Raw genomic sequence first — 19283 nt, 5'->3', positions numbered from 1 at the left:
GTGACATTTCCTCACACTGCTGCGCTTCTAGCTTTCTGCTTTAAACTCTTCCATAGCTTCTCCCTTTTGCTGTAGTATTCAGCCAGGATCCTCTTACTGCTGTTATTCAGAGCAGACCCTCTTAACCCACCCTGTGCCTTGTCACCTCTGTTAGTGACTGCTTCTCCTCTCTTCCAGGTACAGAAGCCTGCTCTCTCTGCTGAATTTTGCATTGCAGTCCATTGACAATTCCCATTCGATGGTTGGTAAATTGTCCCGCAGAGTATTCCTGAGCGCGGCGCGGATGGTGGCCCGTGTCCCCCATGTGTATGTCAAGTTACTGGATATGCTGAGCGCCACCAGCTCCACACATTATAGCCGCATGCGGAGACGATTGATGGCTATCGCTGAGGAGATGGACATTGTGGAGGTGATCCAGCAAGGCCTGGAGGACTCGGCTGCCTATGAGCAGCGCAGGGAGGGCTTTGTGCACCCGTCTGCCCCTGCCAACTCTCCCGTAGACTCACAAAGTAACTCCCCCGATCATACTATGCAGCTATCAGGGAAGGTTGGGAAGGACCTCGCCGTCTCCAGAGTGGCTTCCAGCCCCGTGGACCTGACAGAGGCGCTAGAAGCCACGTCCTTGGGACCAACCGAACAACCAAAGCCGGCCCCCCAGACTAGACGCAGACCCCTTAGCCAATGTTTGAACTCTCCCTCCTCCTCCCAGCCCCAATCCTTATTCCAGACTTTGCCTTCCCCTTCCTCCGCTCCATCCGGGACAGCTGGCCCTGCCCCCGAAGTCGCCAAACCCAAACCTCAAGGATTTATTCCCGCTAAACTTTCCTCCGCTTCCCCCCAGACTCAGAGGAAATTTTCTCTTCAGATCCAGAAGCAGCATTCAGGGGGGAAGGAACCTGAAAAACTCTCGCCAGTCTTTACCCAAGCTAGACCACTGCCATCCCCACAGATCCACAGGCCAAAACCCTCCCGGCCCACGCCTGGTGGCATGGGCAAAGCTGCGGAATCTCCTAAAGCCAATCTGACTCTGGAGCTGAACTCCTGTGATGCTGGGGGTAGTAGTACCCATGCCGTTATACCTAGTGACGACACTGTGTTCACGCCAGTGGAAGAGAAGAGCCGCCTAGACGCCAACACAGAACTCAACTCCAGCATGGAGGATCTATTGGAGGCGTCCCTGCCTGCCGCTGACAGCACAGTCACCTTCAAGTCAGAGGTCGCAGTCCTGTCACCTGAGCGCGCTGAGGTCGACAACACCTACAAGGAGGATGTCAGCCATAACCAGAAGTGCAAGGAGAAGATGGAGGCCGAAGAGGAGGAGGCGCTGGCCATTGCTCTGGCCATGTCTGCGTCTCAAGACGCACTGCCCATCATACCCCAATTACAGGTGGAGAATGGGGAGGACATTATCATCATCCAGCAGGACGTAAGTCATACATGCACCTGCAAATAGCTAGCTTTTCCTCTTAACTCCTGTTATACACATGCATACTTGACTGGGCTGAGGATGCTTGCGTTTAACTTAGAACAGAATGGAGTAAGCTACTACCTGCTTCCATAGTCTGTAGGGTTGGGGTCGGGTGAATGTATATGCTGTGCAAGGAGGCCTGTGATCAGCAAAACAGAATTCATGGTACTGAACCAAATTTCACAAGTACAGAATGAAATTATCCAACCCTAATGCAGCCAGTGTCAGGTGTAATCATACCTTTGTGTATGATGTTAGTAGCAGCAGGACTGTGATATTTTTATTCCAGAATTGTAGCTTCTCAAAGTGCACTGAGGACGCATTCTTTACACCATTGTGCACTGTGAACTGCGCTTCTTTACTACCCCTCTGTTTGGGCGGTGAAGCACAACCCCAGTGCACTTATTTCACAGTCCTGCTGTTACTGGCCATATACACATAGGTTATGACAATACATCTCTCAAGGTCCATTGCATGCAGTATCATGGTTTTCTCTTTGCCTTGACAGTAAACCTGTGACCATTAATATGACCACCTCTATATCTCCCACGTTTTCCTGGTTCCCTGGGATTTAGATTTGGATAAGGGTAGAACCAGGGAGATATTCGGGTCTCTGGGAAAGCTCAGAGTCTACATACATGAAGCTATGTATCCTGCTTTATACACCCGCAGGCTCTTCATTCTAGTTGTTGTCTGTGATTGCTGCCAGCCTTGCCACCACTGACCTGCCCTGGGGTATAATGCTGGTTGGAGGCAGCAGCATCACTTACATCGCCGCTTCCATCGGATGTGACTGCGCTGTGTGCACAGTCTCTTACACTGTGCTCTCCTTCTTCCAGACCCCAGAGACCCTACCCGGGCACACCAAAGCCAAGAATCACTATCGGGAAGAAGGCGAGTGGCTGAAGGGCCAGCAGATCGGGCTCGGGGCCTTCTCCTCCTGCTACCAGGCTCAGGATGTGGGAACAGGCACCTTAATGGCTGTAAAACAGGTGAGACACTGGCTAAGGGGGTCACGTCCTGGGGTACAGTGTGTCGGTGTGTGCGGTATATGAGGGATACCCGGCTGGGCCTCCCAATGTTTGCACAAGTTCTCGGCTGCCCTTGTACTATAATCCTCTCCCATTTATTGCAGGTCACATATGTCAGGAATACGTCCAGCGAGCAGGAGGAGGTGGTGGAGGCGCTGCGGGAGGAGATCCGCATGATGGGCCACCTCAGTCACCCCAATATCATCCGGATGCTGGGGGCCACCTGTGAGAAGAACAACTACAACCTGTTTGTGGAGTGGATGGCAGGTAATACTGGTAGTGCCCCCCGACCCCACTGAGCGTCCAGGAATCGTCCTGGTGCCGGGTCTTGATTCTGTCCATTTTGCAGGCGGTTCCGTCGCTCACCTCCTGAGCAAATATGGCGCCTTTAAGGAATCGGTCATCATAAACTACACAGAGCAGCTGCTGCGGGGACTGGCCTACCTGCATGAGAACCAGATCATACACAGGGACATTAAAGGTGAGGTGCAGATGGATGATGAGGGCAGTAGTCACTGGGTGATGAGTCTTCGCTATGATGTGACTTTTGCTTTTCTGTTTGACAGGTGCCAATCTACTGATCGACAGCACTGGACAGCGGCTGCGCATCGCTGACTTTGGAGCAGCCGCAAGATTGGCCTCGAAGGGCACGGGTGCCGGAGAATTCCAGGGTCAACTGCTGGGGACCATTGCGTTCATGGCACCAGAGGTAAGTGGTAGTGCCAGTGTATGGCGATGTCAATGCCTGCTCTGTGACACATCAGGATGTCATATCTCTATCTTCCAGGTGCTGCGGGGACAGCAGTATGGGAGGAGCTGCGACGTCTGGAGCGTCGGCTGCAGCATCATAGAGATGTCCTGCGCCAAACCACCCTGGAATGCAGAGAAGCACTCCAACCACCTGGCACTCATCTTCAAGGTAATAATAATCTCCATACTGACTCCAATACACCATGCAGTGGAGATGGAGTCACAAGTTTTAATGTTATCCCTTATCTACACAATGGGGATAACATTGTAACTGATGGGGGTCCAAAATCTACCCCGAGTCACATAGTCCGCACGTGACGGACACTGTTCTAGGATTCAATTAGAGTCCCCAGGACACATGAGTAGAGTTGGTAAAGTGCTTGAAAAAGATCAGCACAACAAATCAAACACAATCCAGTAATAATGTTATAGCAATAAGCCCAGGCAACAGACTACAGCAACAAGTCTCCGAAAACTCCTCCTACCAAGGTCAGCGGAGCCATCTAGCCATGGCCCCTAGATAATAGTAAGGCTTTATGCAGTATATATATGGATATATAGATGGAGCCATCATATTCTGCTATACAGGTCATGGGGTACATATAACTTTGTAAGGATGAATGAACACGATCGTATGCCTGCTGGGTGGTATATGTCTGGCGTGATGCAGCGGAGGAGGTGTGACCCTTTTCCTCTCCATAGAGATGCATGGCGCAAGGTTGTGCATGCGGGGAAAGATGTTTGTGTACGGAGTGGTACATATCGCTCCGTGCAGCCATTGCCTTCTATGGGGGACGTATGTACCACCACAAGCTTACGGCCATAAATGCGTCCCGCATACGGTCTTGTGAATTCGGCCTAATTTCTTCTTTTATTTGTATAACATTTCTTCAAATAGTTTTTGTATCAAAATACAAATTCCCTCAATCTTGTCCAAGATATAAATTCTGGCGATGCTGGAGGTGTAGAATCCATCCAATGAAGAGCAATCAATGATTGCCTCTAGTATGGCACGATCAGACACACACCCAGAATCCACTTTATTAATTGGGTCAGTAACCTCCTGCCGATATGCGCGTAACCTGCGGCACATTGAATTACGTCTGCATTGGCTCCATCACGTCTGGGGCAAAGATCATCGCTCCACTCCTGCTCCCCATACAGAACAATCTGGAAGGTGTAAAATAAACCCGGTGCACTCCAATATTTCTGATCACTGATTATGTGCAGCCGTCCTCAGTTTTAGGCTCATTCACACAGCCGCAATAGGGCCGTGATCTGGTCGCATGATTTGCAACCAGATCAGGGCCCCCATAATTTCAATAGTTCCCGTTAACGGCGTGGCGAGCACATGGTGATCGTGATTGGTGCTCTTCTGCCTATGGAAAGAGGAGGGTGATGAGCGCTCACCCCTCCCACTTCCTCCTGCACCTGTGCTCACCCGTGCTCATCACGTGTGATTGAGCCCTTCTTTTAGAACGTTCCTGCTGAATTAGGGCTCTCTCAATGGTCCGTGTGCTCTCCTGGACTGGATCCCGGTGAGCACCGGGCCAGAAGGAGGCCTGTGCTCCCCCCTCATAGGCAGACCAGCGTCTGTGACCCAAATCTGTAATGGTCCGGTGAGACACTGTGACGTAGAGCCATAGGCTTTTGCGAAAATTTATTAAAGGGGGTTGGCCACACATGTTTTTTCTGTAATTGTGGGTTGCAGAATATTGGGTAGTTTACCAAAATACATCTATGAGAAGTTCTGTATTGCTTTGTTGAGGTACATATCAGCAGCCAGACATTCCTGACAATATATTGGCCGCTGTTGGAGGGTCATGAGACAATGGCCCTGATCTTCTATCATAGGGTCCTGGCAGGATGATGGAGAGCGATCACATGACCCTCCATCTGCCAGTGTCTGGCTGATGAGAGAAAACTTACCTCAATGACTACTTACATTGTGTAACCTAATGTCGCAGTTCTCTGTGCTTTGTCTGTTTTAGATTGCCAGTGCGACCACGGCGCCGACCATCCCCGCTCACCTGTCGCCCGGTCTGCGGGACGTCACCCTCCGTTGTCTGGAGCTTCAGCCTCAGGACCGTCCGCCATCGCGAGAGCTCCTGAAACACCCGGTCTTCAGAACAAAGTGGTAGAGAAGGCGGAGACTGATGTCTACTGATGCTACTGAAACCGCAGGGGAGGGACTCCAGATATCCAGCGCCCCACCCCCGCACAAACAATACCTGTGTGTTATGTAGCCGTCCCGTGTCTCGCCACAGCGGGAGCTTCGGGCCAATGTTCCAGGCTTTGCCTGTTGGGAGGTTCAGTTTCCCTTTTTATCTATTTATTTTTATAAGAAAATTGCAAAACTTCACTGGAGCTCTTGCCAGGGCGGCGTAATCCGAGACCCCAGCCCTGACATGTGAGGCCCCCCTGCCCAAAACAGGATTGCAATGTGTACATATTGTCTACACTGTACAACCCCAACAACCCGCTCCTCCCTCTGCTCATGCAGTTTTATATATCATTTCATGTGTCGTTGTCAGGGGGTGGGGGGAGGGTTATCTTTTATTTTTTACATTTTTAATTATCTTTTATGTTGCAAGTTTTTTTACCCTGTGACGAGTGACCTGGAAATGATGTTAAATTTACAGCGGAGGGCTGTCCCCTAGAGGCACAATCTAGTATTACATGGCGGCAATTCACATCTATCCATACATCCTTTCATGTGGAGGCTTCTATGTACTGGTGTGATAATACTGTCCCCCATGCTTTACCCTGCTGCTCATCATCCTCACATTGTATGCCTGTGGACCTCCTCATGTACGTGGCATCACATGTAAAGACATCCATGTGCTGCACATTACACTGCCGCCGCTGCTGCACAGACCTGTCCGTTGAATCAGCTGGGGGTAGTAGTCCTGGCCGGCACAGGATTGGCTCTTAATTTCCGTTTCCAGGTCGCTCCTCTGAGAGGGGATTTTAGTGCAGGTCTCCCATCTGCCTTTGATTAGGATGGGGTTAACTTCACCTGTCGCCTCCTTGTTCTGTCTGGAACTTTCCTGCGATTCTTCTCCTTCTAGAATTGTGGAGCTCGGATCCTTCTCGAACCAAATCAGGAAATCTGTGACCCGACGAAAAACCAGTTTTATTACGTATAATTTTATTTGCCGCCCGTCTCCTCCTGTAATGTGCGAGGACGATGGCGGAGCGTTGGTTAACGGGTGATCACAGCCAATAGATCATTAGCCCCCACCCACCCCCAGGACCCTGCACGTTACAGGAGGGGAGCGGTGGCCTCGTCCTTCCCATTAATCCAATGATTTTAACCCCTTGGAAGCCGGTGGTGGCACAATGATACAGACTCAGGATCGGCTCTCTATAAGCTACTGTTCTGCTGCGGCCGGAGCGACGTCAATGTGAATCTAATAACACCGGACATTCCTCCTCCTCCTCCTCGTGCGACAGACAAAGCAGATTCCAAAGAGTTAAAATGACTGTTTCTTAATGTGAAGTCTTGTAGCTCTGACTGTCTCGTACTTGACTCCTATATATATATATTATGGTCTTGCACTCTGTACTGGAAGCTTGATGGTTGTGTGGCGCTGCCCCTCCCCCTCCCCAGCACAATCAGTATTACCCTGTAGATCGCGCCCCTCCCCCGCTTGCTGCAGATTTTGGTGTAATCTTATTTCCTTTGGATCAAAGCTGGACTGATGATGTTACGTGGTACTCCTCTGTACAGACGCTCCCGCTCCTCGTGATTTCAGTCTCTTACTACCTCAGGTTCCTATAGATTTTTTTTTTTTTTTTTCTTCTACCAAAGTTTTTTTGACTTTTTTTTTTTTTTTTTTCCTTTTCCACGATGAGACGATATTTGCTGTATGACTGATTCCTAAGACTTCCAGGGCTCAAGGGCTAAAACTTCTATCGGCACCTTAACTGTGCAAGAAAAATGTTGCGGAAATCTCGGGGTTAAATCAATAAATTTTTTTGGCTTCGATGTCTCCTTTTTGTTATATGAAATATATTGGAATATTTTAATTATTAAAGGTTTTTAACCCGTGAAGAGATTTTTATAGCATCATTTCCACAGATTTCTGGTGGTTTTGTCTTTATAGTAAATAAAAGATTTGAAGAAATTGCTGATTGTTTTCTGTGTGTGTGTGTGTGGGGGGGGGGGGGGGGGGTCTGGACCAGGGATCCACAGATAAAACTTGATGGAAACAATACATATATTCTAGGAATGTAGAATCCCAGAGCTTCGTTCTTGGCGTCTTCATGCGACTTCATACTTCAGTGTCAATTTTATTTTAGGAATAAATTGGGGGTTTAAAGTCCGACCACAAACCCCTGAGCCCAGCACATCACCCCAAAACCAGGTCTGAATGTTCTGCGGTCCACAATAGTCTGGCCATGAACCCCTTAAAGGGAACTTGTCATTAGGTTTTCACCATTAAACCTAATGACAGGTTCCCATAGAAGTCTTCTTACTGTCCCTCGTGCTTTTACTTTTTTTGTATAAAATTCCATATCACAGATCTAACATCACTTTTTAAAAATATGTATCTGGCACCTTTCTAGGAGACTCGCCGTGTAACAAGGAGCAGGTATTATGCCTCTTCCTCATCTGGAATGAAGGATTTGGAGGACACGGCTGTCTGGGACCTGCTGAAGTGAATTTCTGTAGGAGGGGGGCAAAAAGAGAGATGATTCCTCTTCAGCGCACACACAAACCTCTCTCAGCTTCCTCATTTCTCCCTCCCTCAGTCCTGATGCCAACACTTAAAGGAGATGTACCACCAGGATGAAGGACTGTATGCAAATGAGCTTGATGGGCTCCATTAACACCTATAGAGCCCCTGAGGCTCCTTTGCATGCAGTCCTTCATCTTGGTAGTAGATGCCCTTTAAGCTTCAGTCGCCGTCTCCAAAACCAAGAGGTCAAATGGTTCGTGAGAATCAACCACCAGGATGTCCAAGATAATAACTATCTGAAAAAATACACACTATACTGCAACATACTTGTGCCAGACCTGAACCTCCAACTGATCTGATATCGATGACCAATCCATGAAAAATCTCTGGAGGTGGAAAAACATGGCTGAACTCTTCCAAAAACAGCGCCTCACCTGACCATGGGTAAGTGTGTGGTATTGCAACTAAGCTCCATTCATTTCTATACAGCTGAGCTGCAGTACTGGCAGTAACCATGGTCAGGTGTGGTGCTGTTTTTGGAAGACTGCAGCCATGTTTTTCCACCTCCTGAGAACCCCTTTAAGGCCAATTGAATCATCTAAGAATCTGAGTTTCTGAATCTTCCATTAAAAATAATTATTTTGTTATCTACGGACATAAAACCCCAATTTCCAAACTATAAATTGTTGCTTCCCCTGATAGATTAACCTCTTCCCGCTCAGCGTCCGATATATCGGACGCTGAGCTCAGTGACTTGGCGCTCAGCATCCGATATATCGGACGCTGAGCCGATGCCGGTTCAGCTCAAGATTTGAGCCGAACCGGCATCGGGAAACACGGGGTGCCGGCTGTGACTGATAGCCGGCACCCCAGTGTAACACCCGCGATCGGAGTTGTCTCAGATCGCGGGTGATTAACCCGTTAAATGCCGCGGTCATCGCGGCATCTAACATGCATCTCGGGTGTCTTTCCCCCACGATCGGCCCCCCCGAATAATTTTCGGGGGGCACCGATCATTGCTACGGTATCACTGGGGTCCGATCTGGACCCCAGTGTTACCTGCAGGAACTGCCGGTAAGATGGCGTCTGTGACGTCATCTTACTGGCACAGTGCCAGCCTATGCAAGTGTATAGGCTGACACTGATAATACTCTGCAATACATCAGTATTGCAGGGCATTATTATGAACAAGCAATCAGATGATTGCTTGTTCATTTCCAATGGTGGAAAAAGTGAAAAAGTAAAAAAAAAAAATTATTCAATAAAAAAATAAAGTAATAAATCACCAAAAATGCCCAAAAGCCCCAAAACATATAAAGAGACATATAACTAAAAAAAAAGTCTAAATCATAACACAAACCCCACATATATAGTATCACCGCGTCCGTAACAACCCGTAGAATAAAAGTAAATAATTATTGAACCCGCACGATGAACGCCGTAAAAGAAAACTGTTATAAACCCTCCAAAAATTATGATTTTTACCTATTCAATCCCACAAAAAATGCTATAAAAAGTGATCAAAAAAACATATGTACTCTAGAATGATACTGGTGCAAAGTACAACGTGTCCCGCAAAAAACAAGCCATCAACCAGCTCCATAGCCAAAAACGTAACAATGTTATGCCACTTGGAAGACGGCAATACAAAAATGATAGATTTTTCCCCACAATAGGGTTTTATTTTACAAATTTAGTAAAACGCAAGAAAATATATTCATGTCTGGTATCCCCGTTATCGTATCGACCCATAGAATGAAGATAACAGGATTATTAGGCTATACGGTGAACACCACAAAAAAAAAAAAGTAAAAAAACCAGTAGAGAATTGATGCTTTTCTACTCCTGCCCTCAAAAAAAGTTCCTAAATTTTCAACAATAGGTGATACCAACCCCAAAATGGTAACATTGGAAAAAGCATCTCATCCCGCAAAAAAAATGCCGTCACATGGCCCCAATAACGCAAAAGCGAAAATTTTACAGCCTTCAAAAGAGGCCAATGAGGAAAGTAAAATCCTGGCAGCTGCAGGGTGCTCCTTCCCTTCTGCGCCTTGCTGTGTGCCCATAAAACAAGTAACGGCCACATGTGGGGGGTCTCTGTACTCGGGAGAAATTGTAGAACAAATTGTATGGTGGGTTTTGTATTTTTATCTTTTGGAAATGTGTAAATTTTAGGGCTAAATGAACATATAACCGGCACAATTTGACTATTCTAAATTTCGCCTCCATTTTGATGTAATTACTATGAAGATCTCAAGGGGTTAACAATCTTCGTAAAATCTGTTTCTGATAGCTTGAGGGGTGCAGATTTGAAATTGGGTAGATTATATAGGGGGTTTTGATGCTAAATATGTAAATTTTCATTCAAAACTGTATTTATCCCCAAAATAGTCAATTCTGAAAATCCGGAAAAGCGCTATTCGATTTGTAAGCCGCGTGACGTCAAAATAAATTATCCAGACATTTCAGAAATTATGAAAATGTAAAGTAGACAAATGGGAAATGTTATTCAGCAATTTATTTAGGTGGTAAATCGATCTGCCTGAAAACGCAATGATTTCAAATTTCAAAAATGGCAAATTTTTCAGAAAATTCATCATATTTTCTTTTTTTTTTGTAAATAAACGCAAAACTTATCAGCCAAAATTTACCACTAAATGAAGTACAACATGTGGGGAAAAAACAATCTCAGAATCGCTCTGATAAGTAACAGTGTTCAAAAGTTATAACCATATAAAGCGACGCAGGTCAGAATCCAAAAAATGGGACTGAGCCTTAAGCTGTAAAATGGCTGCGTCCTTAAGGGGTTAATGTAACAGAGGAAAAGGAGAAATTTTCCTCTAAATAACCTGGAAATGCTGAATTAAAATACATTACCTATTTATGTGATGTAATAATTCAATGCTACCACTAGATGGCGGCACTGTTCATGTTTTGTGTTATTGGAGAAAACTACCACTAGGTGGCATCTATTCGAGACTTGTCATGCAGTTATATAAAATGACCAGGGCAGGTAGTGCGAGAAAGCGACCACTAGATGGTGTATGACTATATATCATGTCCCTGGTGCGGTTGTATGAAGCGTCTAGGGCTGTCACATGTAATTAGATAAACTCGCCACTAGATGGCAGCCGTCACAGTTTACAAAATCATTTACTCATGTACGCTGGCGACACCTAGCGTTAGCTTTATAATATTGCTCACATGTAACTGGGTAATGTAATTGGATCATTCACCAGGGGGCGCTGTACTGTCTAGATGAGAGCATATAGGCAAACCTGTCGCTAGATGGCAGCCGTTTTAAGTCGTGTGTAGGTGGTTAGAATTAACACTAGATGGCGCGCGTACACTACTTTTTTGTCATACAGTTGTCATACATAATTGTACCACTAGATGTCACCCGTGCTCCGTACAGAGGCGCACATCACGTGACATGTAATTTTATAAAGTGCCCACCAGGTGGTGCTCGTGCTCTAGTTATAAAAACACATCCCGACTCTTAGACACCGCCCCTTCCACGTGACCCTCCTCTTTTTTCCCTATATGGTGAGTGATGTCACGCACACCCGCCCTCTCCGCTTCCGTCATCTCAGTTGCCCCTCCCAGCGGCGGGTGTCATGCCCTCCTCGGGCTCCGTATTTCGGGCACTTCTAACCCGCTGGAAATCGTACAGATATCGTTTTGTCCCCTGGGTGGCGCTGAACTTGGACCGTAACCGCAGGTGTGATTTGCCGCGCTGTGTGTACGAGTCACCATCGGGTCACGCTGCTTTCCCCGGGATTGGATCCGAACTATATACAAAAGCTCTGGCGCCCCCTGTGGTGGACAGCAGAGCTTCTACTTGTGGCCCGTTACCGTCGCCCTTATTTTTAATGTTTAGCTACAAATATTTTTTTACACAGTTTTGCCAAATTATTACAGTTTTACTTTTCCATATTTTGCCCCCCCCCCCCCAGCAACTGCCCCTATAGTTGTGCCCCTACAGTAAAGTAATCACCTATACTGACCTTTCCCTGCTGGTTAATGATGTGACCATTCCTATGTTGTGTTGTCTTGTGATTGGTCCTTTGTGTTGTCATGTGACCATTCCTCTGTTGTGTTGTCATGTGATTGGTCCTTTGTGGTGTCATGTGACCATTCCTCTGTTGTGTTGTCATGTGATTGGTCCTTTGTGTTGTCATGTGACCATTCCTCTGTTGTGTTGTCATGTGATTGGTCCTTTGTGGTGTCATGTGACCATTCCTCTGTTGTGTTGTCATGTGATTGGTCCTTTGTGGTGTCATGTGACCATTCCTCTGTTGTGTTGTCATGTGATTGGTCCTTTGTGGTGTCATGTGACCATTCCTCTGTTGTGTTGTCATGTGATTGGTCCTTTGTGGTGTCATGTGACCATTCCTCTGTTGTGTTGTTATGTGATTGGTCCTTTGTGGGGTCATGTGACCATTCCTCTGTTGTGTTGTCATGTGATTGGTCCTTTGTGGTGTCATGTGACCATTCCTCTGTTGTGTTGTCATGTGATTGGTCCTTTGTGGTGTCATGTGACCATTCCCCTGTTGTGTTGTCATGTGATTGGTCCTTTGTGGTGTCATGTGACCATTCCTCTGTTGTGTTGTCATGTGATTGGTCCTTTGTGGTGTCATGTGACCATTCCTCTGTTGTGTTGTTATGTGATTGGTTCTTTGTGGGGTCTTGTGACCATTCCTCTGTTGTGTTGTCATGTGATTGGTCCTTTGTGGTGTCATGTGACCATTCCTCTGCTGTGTTGTCATGTGACTGGTCTCATAAGAGCTGTCTATTACTCTCTTTTTATGGATCCTGCGCTGTGTTGTCATGTGATCAGTCGCTCTCTCTTGTGTCCCCGCAGGACGCTGCGCCATGTCCCCTCCGGTGGCACTGATAAGATGGCAGCTGACGCTGATGTCTGCTATTCTCTCGTCACTTTCTTCCGGGCGCTGTTCACATGTGACATAACGCAGCAGCAGGAGCTCCTGTCCCTGCTCCCCGCCAGCACCCGCTCCATGTACACGACCCCCGGGGACCAGGCCACGCCTCCTGCGGATGACATAATGTACGGGTGTCTTGGATTCACTATTGATCGGCGCCCGAGCTCTCTGGATGCGGCAGGGACTGGAGTGTTTGTCTGCAGAGGATCGGTGCCTAGAGGAGCAGTTGTGTCAATGTATCCCGGTACATGTCGCCCTCATGAGTCTACGACCCCAAACCCTGAGCCGGGGGACATCAACGTATGATCAGGCAATGGGAGGCCAGGGGACGGGACAACACTAATGAGCACTGAGGTCGCCCCCATATTGGTTCTCATCCACAGGTTGGATGAGAGGAGAACAACGGAACCAGGAGAGGGACAGAGGAGCCTGAAGGAAAACAGAGAATAGAATGGATGGGAGGAGACTGGTGGGGGACAGAGGATTCTGGTGAGGGACAGAGGATTCTGGTGAGGGACAGAGGATTCTGGTGAGGGACAGAGGATTCTGGCGGGGGACAGAGGATTCTGGCGGGGGACAGAGGAGTCTGGCGGGGGACAGAGGAGTCTGGCGGGGGACAGAGGAGTCTAGCGGGGGACAGAGGAGTCTAGCGGGGGACAGAGGAGTCTGGCGGGGGACAGAGGAGTCTGGCGGGGAACAGAGGAGACTGGCGGGGGAACAGAGGAGACTGGCGGGGGAACAGAGGAGACTGGCGGGGGAACAGAGGAGACTGGCGGGGGACAGAGGAGTCTGGCGGGGAACAGAGGAGTCTGGCGGGGAACAGAGGAGTCTGGCGGGGAACAGAGGAGACTGGCGGGGGACAGAGGAGACTGGCGGGGGACAGAGGAGTCTGGTGGGGGACAGAGGAGTCTGGCGGGGAACAGAGGAGTCTTGGGGGGAACAGAGGAGTCTTGGGGGGAACAGAGGAGTCTGGCGGGGAACAGAGGAGTCTGGCGGGGAACAGAGGAGACTGGCGGGGAACAGAGGAGACTGGCGGGGAACAGAGGAGACTGGCGGGGGACAGAGGAGTCTGGTGGGGAACAGAGGAGAAGAGAACAGAAGGGTCTGGAGGAGGGACAGAGGAGTCCGGAGAGAGGACAGAAGGGCTGTGGCATAACTTGAAGCTGATAGGCCCCAGTGCAGTCAGGCCCCCGACTATAATGTATGGTTTATAGTAATAGTCTTCTCATATGGGAAAGTGAGGCCTTATGGGCCCCCTAAGCCTCTTGGGCCCGGTTGCAACCGCACCCTCTGCACCCCCTCAAGTTACGCCCCTGCAGACGGGTCTAGAGAGGAACAAAGTTCTCCCGTGGGACAGGCGTCATGAAGACAGAAAAATGCCAGTCCCAAGTTTATGAGATGAGTGGGGAAAAGAGAGACTGTTATTTCCAGTATTGATCTCTTTAGCTTTGACCTCTATGGGTTAATTTCCATATATTTCACAGGGGTCGTCTACCAGAATCATGAGCCCATCTTTTTTCAGTCCATTGGAAATCCATTTATTTTTCGGTGTCTGGATGGAATTCTCATTGATGGAAACGACAAAGGGATCTCGAAGTCTGTGTACAGGTCAGTAAGGGGAATGAGCTGCAGTGTCACACATGGCCCTGGTAGAGGCGCTAGTGCGATTGTGCAAGTGTGTATGTGTCTAAGGAGAGGGGGCAGTGAGTCACAGCAGCTAGGTGTCCTCCCACAGCACAATGCACAGCCACCATTCCTATGGAAACAGTATTTGTACAGTCATCAGTAATTGTACATTTATTGTTGTAGTGGCAGAGCAGGCTGTGTGCAGACACTTGAGGAGCAGAGCATGCTGGGATATTTCAGCTCTGAAGTAGTGTTAGCTCACTGCTTGCTGTTACTCTTCACTTCTTAGTTGATTCCTCGCTGTTGTTGTGCTGCTTGTGTTTCAGGTCGTGCAGCAGGAGGGACCAGCTCGGACCCCTGAAGATGTGTGACTGCTCCTGGCTGACCAGCGCCCCCCTCAATCCCATGGCTGTGGGGCAATACGTCAATAACTGCTCTAATGGTAACCCCCGCATGTGCTGTGACCACCTCATTCATGTTATTCAGCTCTCAGTATTTACCTGCAGATGAGACCTCAGCTTCTCTTAAAGGGGTTGTACCCAGTTTGATTGTAATCCCCTATCCACATGAAATCTGATTGGTGGTGTTGAGATGTTCGAGAGAACGGGGGGTTCCATTCTTACTAATTGAATGAAGAGGTAGGATGAGCCTCTGACCTGCTTCCCCATTCAGTATTATATGAGCATCGGAAGCCCAGCGCTCAGTTATCTTCATCACTGTAATACCAGAGCGCTGTGCTCAGCAATATTTAACATTCCCATACAGTTGAATGGATTGACAGGAGGCATCCTCAACCTGCAACTTCGTCAATTAGCCTTTACGGGACCTAGTCTGGTGATTGGGGGGTGTCCTAGCAGTCAGACCCCAATGTGTAAATTGATGTGCACCTACCTTGTGTACAGAAGATAACATTCACATTTCATTCATTCCCCTATGAATACACACATGTATAATGATTTGGTTTTCCCGGGGCATTGAGCAGCCAATAGTGCTACGTTTTTGTTCCCTACCGGACAATTTTAAGAAATCCCATGGTCTTTGTCCCCCAAAGACACAGTAAGTGACACACATGGTAGGGGCTTACACTTGGTATCTGCGCTTAAGTGTCCATATCCTTATATATATTTCCCCCCCCTCCCCAAGGATCTCCCACAAAACTTAGCATGGGATGTCAATCCCACCGTAACCTACAGGTGCCCAGGATATCATCTGATGGGGAACGTATATCTACAGCACTGACACATCTGGACTGTAGGGAATATCCCAGAAATAAGCTCTTGGCCCCGGGCTTGGTAAAAAATCCCCACCGTAACCAGTCATTAAGGGAGACTACACCATCACTTGTTGTGGGTATGTGGGTGGGGCACAGCTTGTATTTAAAGAGAAAAACTTCTTAATTAATTAAATAACATGAAAAAAGTGCAAAAACGGAAGTTGAACAAAAACATTCCGGTGCGGGCCGTACGTTTCTTCTGGGACAAAAAACCTTCGCCTGAATGGCGGCTGCTGGCCGGCAGACATCACGAGGGCAGCTTTATTTTGCCTTCAGATATGTGCAAAGACCACCAAAGCTGTGGCAAACGCTTTCACGGGGTGGATGGGAGACTTCTCGCTGCTCGGTCCCGAGGGCAGAAGGAAAGAGGCCCCTCCACGTGCCCCCATAACTTATAAAGAACCTGCCCCTGTAGTCCCACCTAACCACACACACACACACACACACACACCTTTAAGAAAGGGGCCAATCGCTGCCTTCAGCCTTTTTTAAAATTGAAATACAACCCTCCCAAAGTACTCCACCCCTTCTCTAGGTGATTTGGGGCTAGTGATATCCCTGGTGGAGATTATAGATCTGGAGGATAAGATGCTTCTAAATAACCCCCTCCCCCCCATTACCACCCCTACTATCACTGTATCTCTATTACTACTTCTCCATCACTATAACTACTACTACTGTATCACTACTATTACTTCTCTGTCACTATCACATCTCTACCGCTACATGTGCATCACTATTACAGTGTCTCTACTAATACTGTCACTACAACTGCATTACTATTACTACTGGATCTCCACTACTACAACTGCAACACTATTACTATTTCTTCTCTACTACTACCCCTGTATTACTATTACTACTTAATTTCCACTACTATAACTGTAACACTATTACTACTTGATTTCTAATACAACTGCATCACTATTACTACTTCATCTTTACTACTGTATTACTACTGCATCTCCACTACTACAGCTGCATCACTATTACTACTTCATCTCTACTACTACCACTGCAACACTATTACTACTTTGTCTCTACTACTAACCCTGTATTACTATTACTACTTCATCTCCACTACTATAACTGTAACACTATTACTACTTTATCTCTACTAGTACAACTGCATCACTATTACTACTTCATCTTTACTACTGTATTACTACTGCATCTCCACTACTACAGCTGCATCACTATTACTACTTCATCTCTACTACTACCACTGCAACACTATTACTACTTTGTCTCTACTACTAACCCTGTATTACTATTACTACTTCATCTCCACTACTATAACTGTAACACTATTACTACTTTATCTCTACTAGTACAACTGCATCACTATTACTACTTCATCTTTACTACTGCACCTGTATTACTATTACTACTGCACCTGTATTACTATTACTACTTAATTTCCACTACTATAACTGTAACACTATTACTACTTTATCTCTACTACTAACCCTGTATTACTATTACTACTTAATTTCCACTACTATAACTGTAACACTATTACTACTTTATCTCTACTAGTACAACTGCATCACTATTACTACTGCACCTGTATTACTATTGCTGCTGCATTTTCACAATTAAAACTGCATCACTATCACTACTACTACTACTGTGTCTCCGCCACTAATAATAATAATAATTCTTTATTTATATAGCGCTTACAGATTACGCAGCGCTGCACAGAGCATGACAAATTGGTCCTTGTCTACTACTACTGCAACTTTTCCTTCCTCAGACTGCGCTGCTAATGTCTGTTACCAGGAGTTTGACGTCCCGGACTCCTTCCCGGTGGAGCTGAGGCAGTACATCCCCAATATCCGCTACTCCCATGATGTGGAGGGGTGAGTATGGAGGCAGTAAGTTCTCTGTAGAGACATCAGATTATGATTACATTCTCAGCTTTTTCTGAATGTTTTTAGATATTCTAACCCCCCCCCCCCCCCCTCCATGTGTTTCCCTCCAGGCCGCTGCGCTGTGTGGTCCTCGTGGCTCTCAGAGACATTCACTGCGGGGAAGAATTATTCTCAAACTACTTCACCATCGTTCAATGACAGGAAATATTCTGAAGATGGTGTCCAGATCTGTGATACACATCTCTGTAACGCTGTGAAGGGTCATGGACTTTCTGTTATCGGTGCTGATCATCTTGTTGTAGAGATGAATTTAAGGACCGCTCTATAGTCATGTTGCCTCCTTCACTGCTGAAATCTTCTAGAATTTTCTTCTTAATAGAGATGATGGATTTACACAGCGGCAAGGAAAGGCCCTTATGCCGAGTCCTCCAAACCTATTGTGTCATTAAGATCTCCACACCGGGCGGCCATGACAGAGAAGAGTGAGGGAGTGTGCTCCTGAATACACTGGACTCCTAAGTGCTGTTAGCCATATAATATCTTGTTCTGTTCATGTGTAATAAAGGAGAAGTGCAGACCCCTTTACTCACTCTCAGCACCTTTCTTTTGTCCATTCAAAGGGTTAAGGATTCATAAATTGTTATATTGTTTACATGGTGCTGTATATACACTTAAAGGGGTTTTCCATTAATAAGACCCCCACAGATCACAAGAACGGGAGGTCTCAGTGATGATGGACCCCTTATCGCTCCCCGAGACTAGCGGACGACCATGTATGGCCGAGCTGCTGGAGATAGTTGAGCTCTGCAATCTCCAGAGATGAATGGGGCAACTCAGACCTGCACGTCCTGCAGAAGGGGTCCAACTGGGTCACATCTGACCCCTCGTTCTAGTGATCTCTGAGGACCCATAACGGAGATTCTCACGATCAGCCTATAGTGCCTTGTGGTATAAAAAAAAAAAAAAAAAAAAATGTGTATACTTAGTCACCGTCCAATGCTCCCTGCTGCCTTCAACCTGTCGGCGTTATAGTGTGCACCACAGGCAAGGCCATGCCTGCTCCGATGATCCATGTGTCTCCTCTTCCATGTTATATTTTTTTCAGCAGATTTTTTTTGTGCTGAAAAACTCAGCTTACACACTAGTAGATCAGTAATTTTTTAAAAATCTTTTATTTAGCTTTCACTAAAATAAGTGTAATTATATAGATTTGCAAATTAACTGTATGGTCTACTGGGGGTGGGGAGTAGACCCTGTGAGCTTTCAGGGCAAAGGCTACTCCCCGCCCCCAAGTAGCCCCAGCAGATCCACCTAGCCACTTGTTGTCTTCTTCGCGACCATCACTGGCAGCAGGGGAGCTCTGTGCAGTAGATTCCATTCCTCTGCCAGGCCCAACAAACAGAAGACAATAAGCAGGCGGATCTGCAGCGGTTACTGGGGGCAGGGAGTTGCCTTTCACTTGGATCTCAGATGTTCTACTCCCCACGCCCAGTAGCCCCTGTAATTAATTTGCATATAGATATAATTAACCTAAAAGAATTAGATTAAAAAAAAAAAATTAAGTTTAGGGACCCTGCAGGGATTTGGAATCTACCATCAGGAATCTACTTTCTATCTAATGGGATGGATATAA

The 19283-nt window shown here is 47.0% G+C and overlaps 2 protein-coding genes across 5 annotated transcripts in view; both read left to right on the top strand.

The window, feature by feature from the left end:
• Window positions 1-7379, top strand: part of MAP3K1 (mitogen-activated protein kinase kinase kinase 1) — a 36609-nt gene extending 29230 nt beyond the window's left edge. For all 4 annotated transcript variants that reach the window (XM_072135662.1, XM_072135680.1, XM_072135689.1 and 1 more), the window contains exons 14-20: window positions 178-1426; window positions 2308-2460; window positions 2604-2766; window positions 2849-2980; window positions 3066-3208; window positions 3287-3418; window positions 5241-7379. In XM_072135662.1, coding sequence (XP_071991763.1) covers window positions 178-1426; window positions 2308-2460; window positions 2604-2766; window positions 2849-2980; window positions 3066-3208; window positions 3287-3418; window positions 5241-5390 — 2122 coding nt within the window. In that variant the 3' untranslated portion in view covers window positions 5391-7379. The remainder of the gene's footprint in view (window positions 1-177; window positions 1427-2307; window positions 2461-2603; window positions 2767-2848; window positions 2981-3065; window positions 3209-3286; window positions 3419-5240) is intronic.
• A 4112-nt stretch (window positions 7380-11491) lies between these two features.
• Window positions 11492-18240, top strand: SETD9 (SET domain containing 9). Its single transcript, XM_072135648.1, has 6 exons — window positions 11492-11655; window positions 12799-13121; window positions 14362-14485; window positions 14830-14945; window positions 17533-17638; window positions 17761-18240. The coding sequence occupies exons 1-6, from the start codon at window positions 11552-11554 to the stop codon at window positions 17846-17848; spliced, it is 861 nt and encodes a 286-aa protein (XP_071991749.1). The 5' UTR covers window positions 11492-11551; the 3' UTR covers window positions 17849-18240.
• Window positions 18241-19283: the final 1043 nt, after the last annotated feature.

Source organism: Engystomops pustulosus, chromosome 1 (genome assembly GCF_040894005.1).
Source record: "Engystomops pustulosus chromosome 1, aEngPut4.maternal, whole genome shotgun sequence".
Lineage (NCBI taxonomy): Eukaryota > Metazoa > Chordata > Amphibia > Anura > Leptodactylidae > Engystomops > Engystomops pustulosus.
The sequence above is the reverse complement of the archived record's forward strand: the minus strand, read 5'-3'. Positions and strand labels throughout refer to the sequence as shown.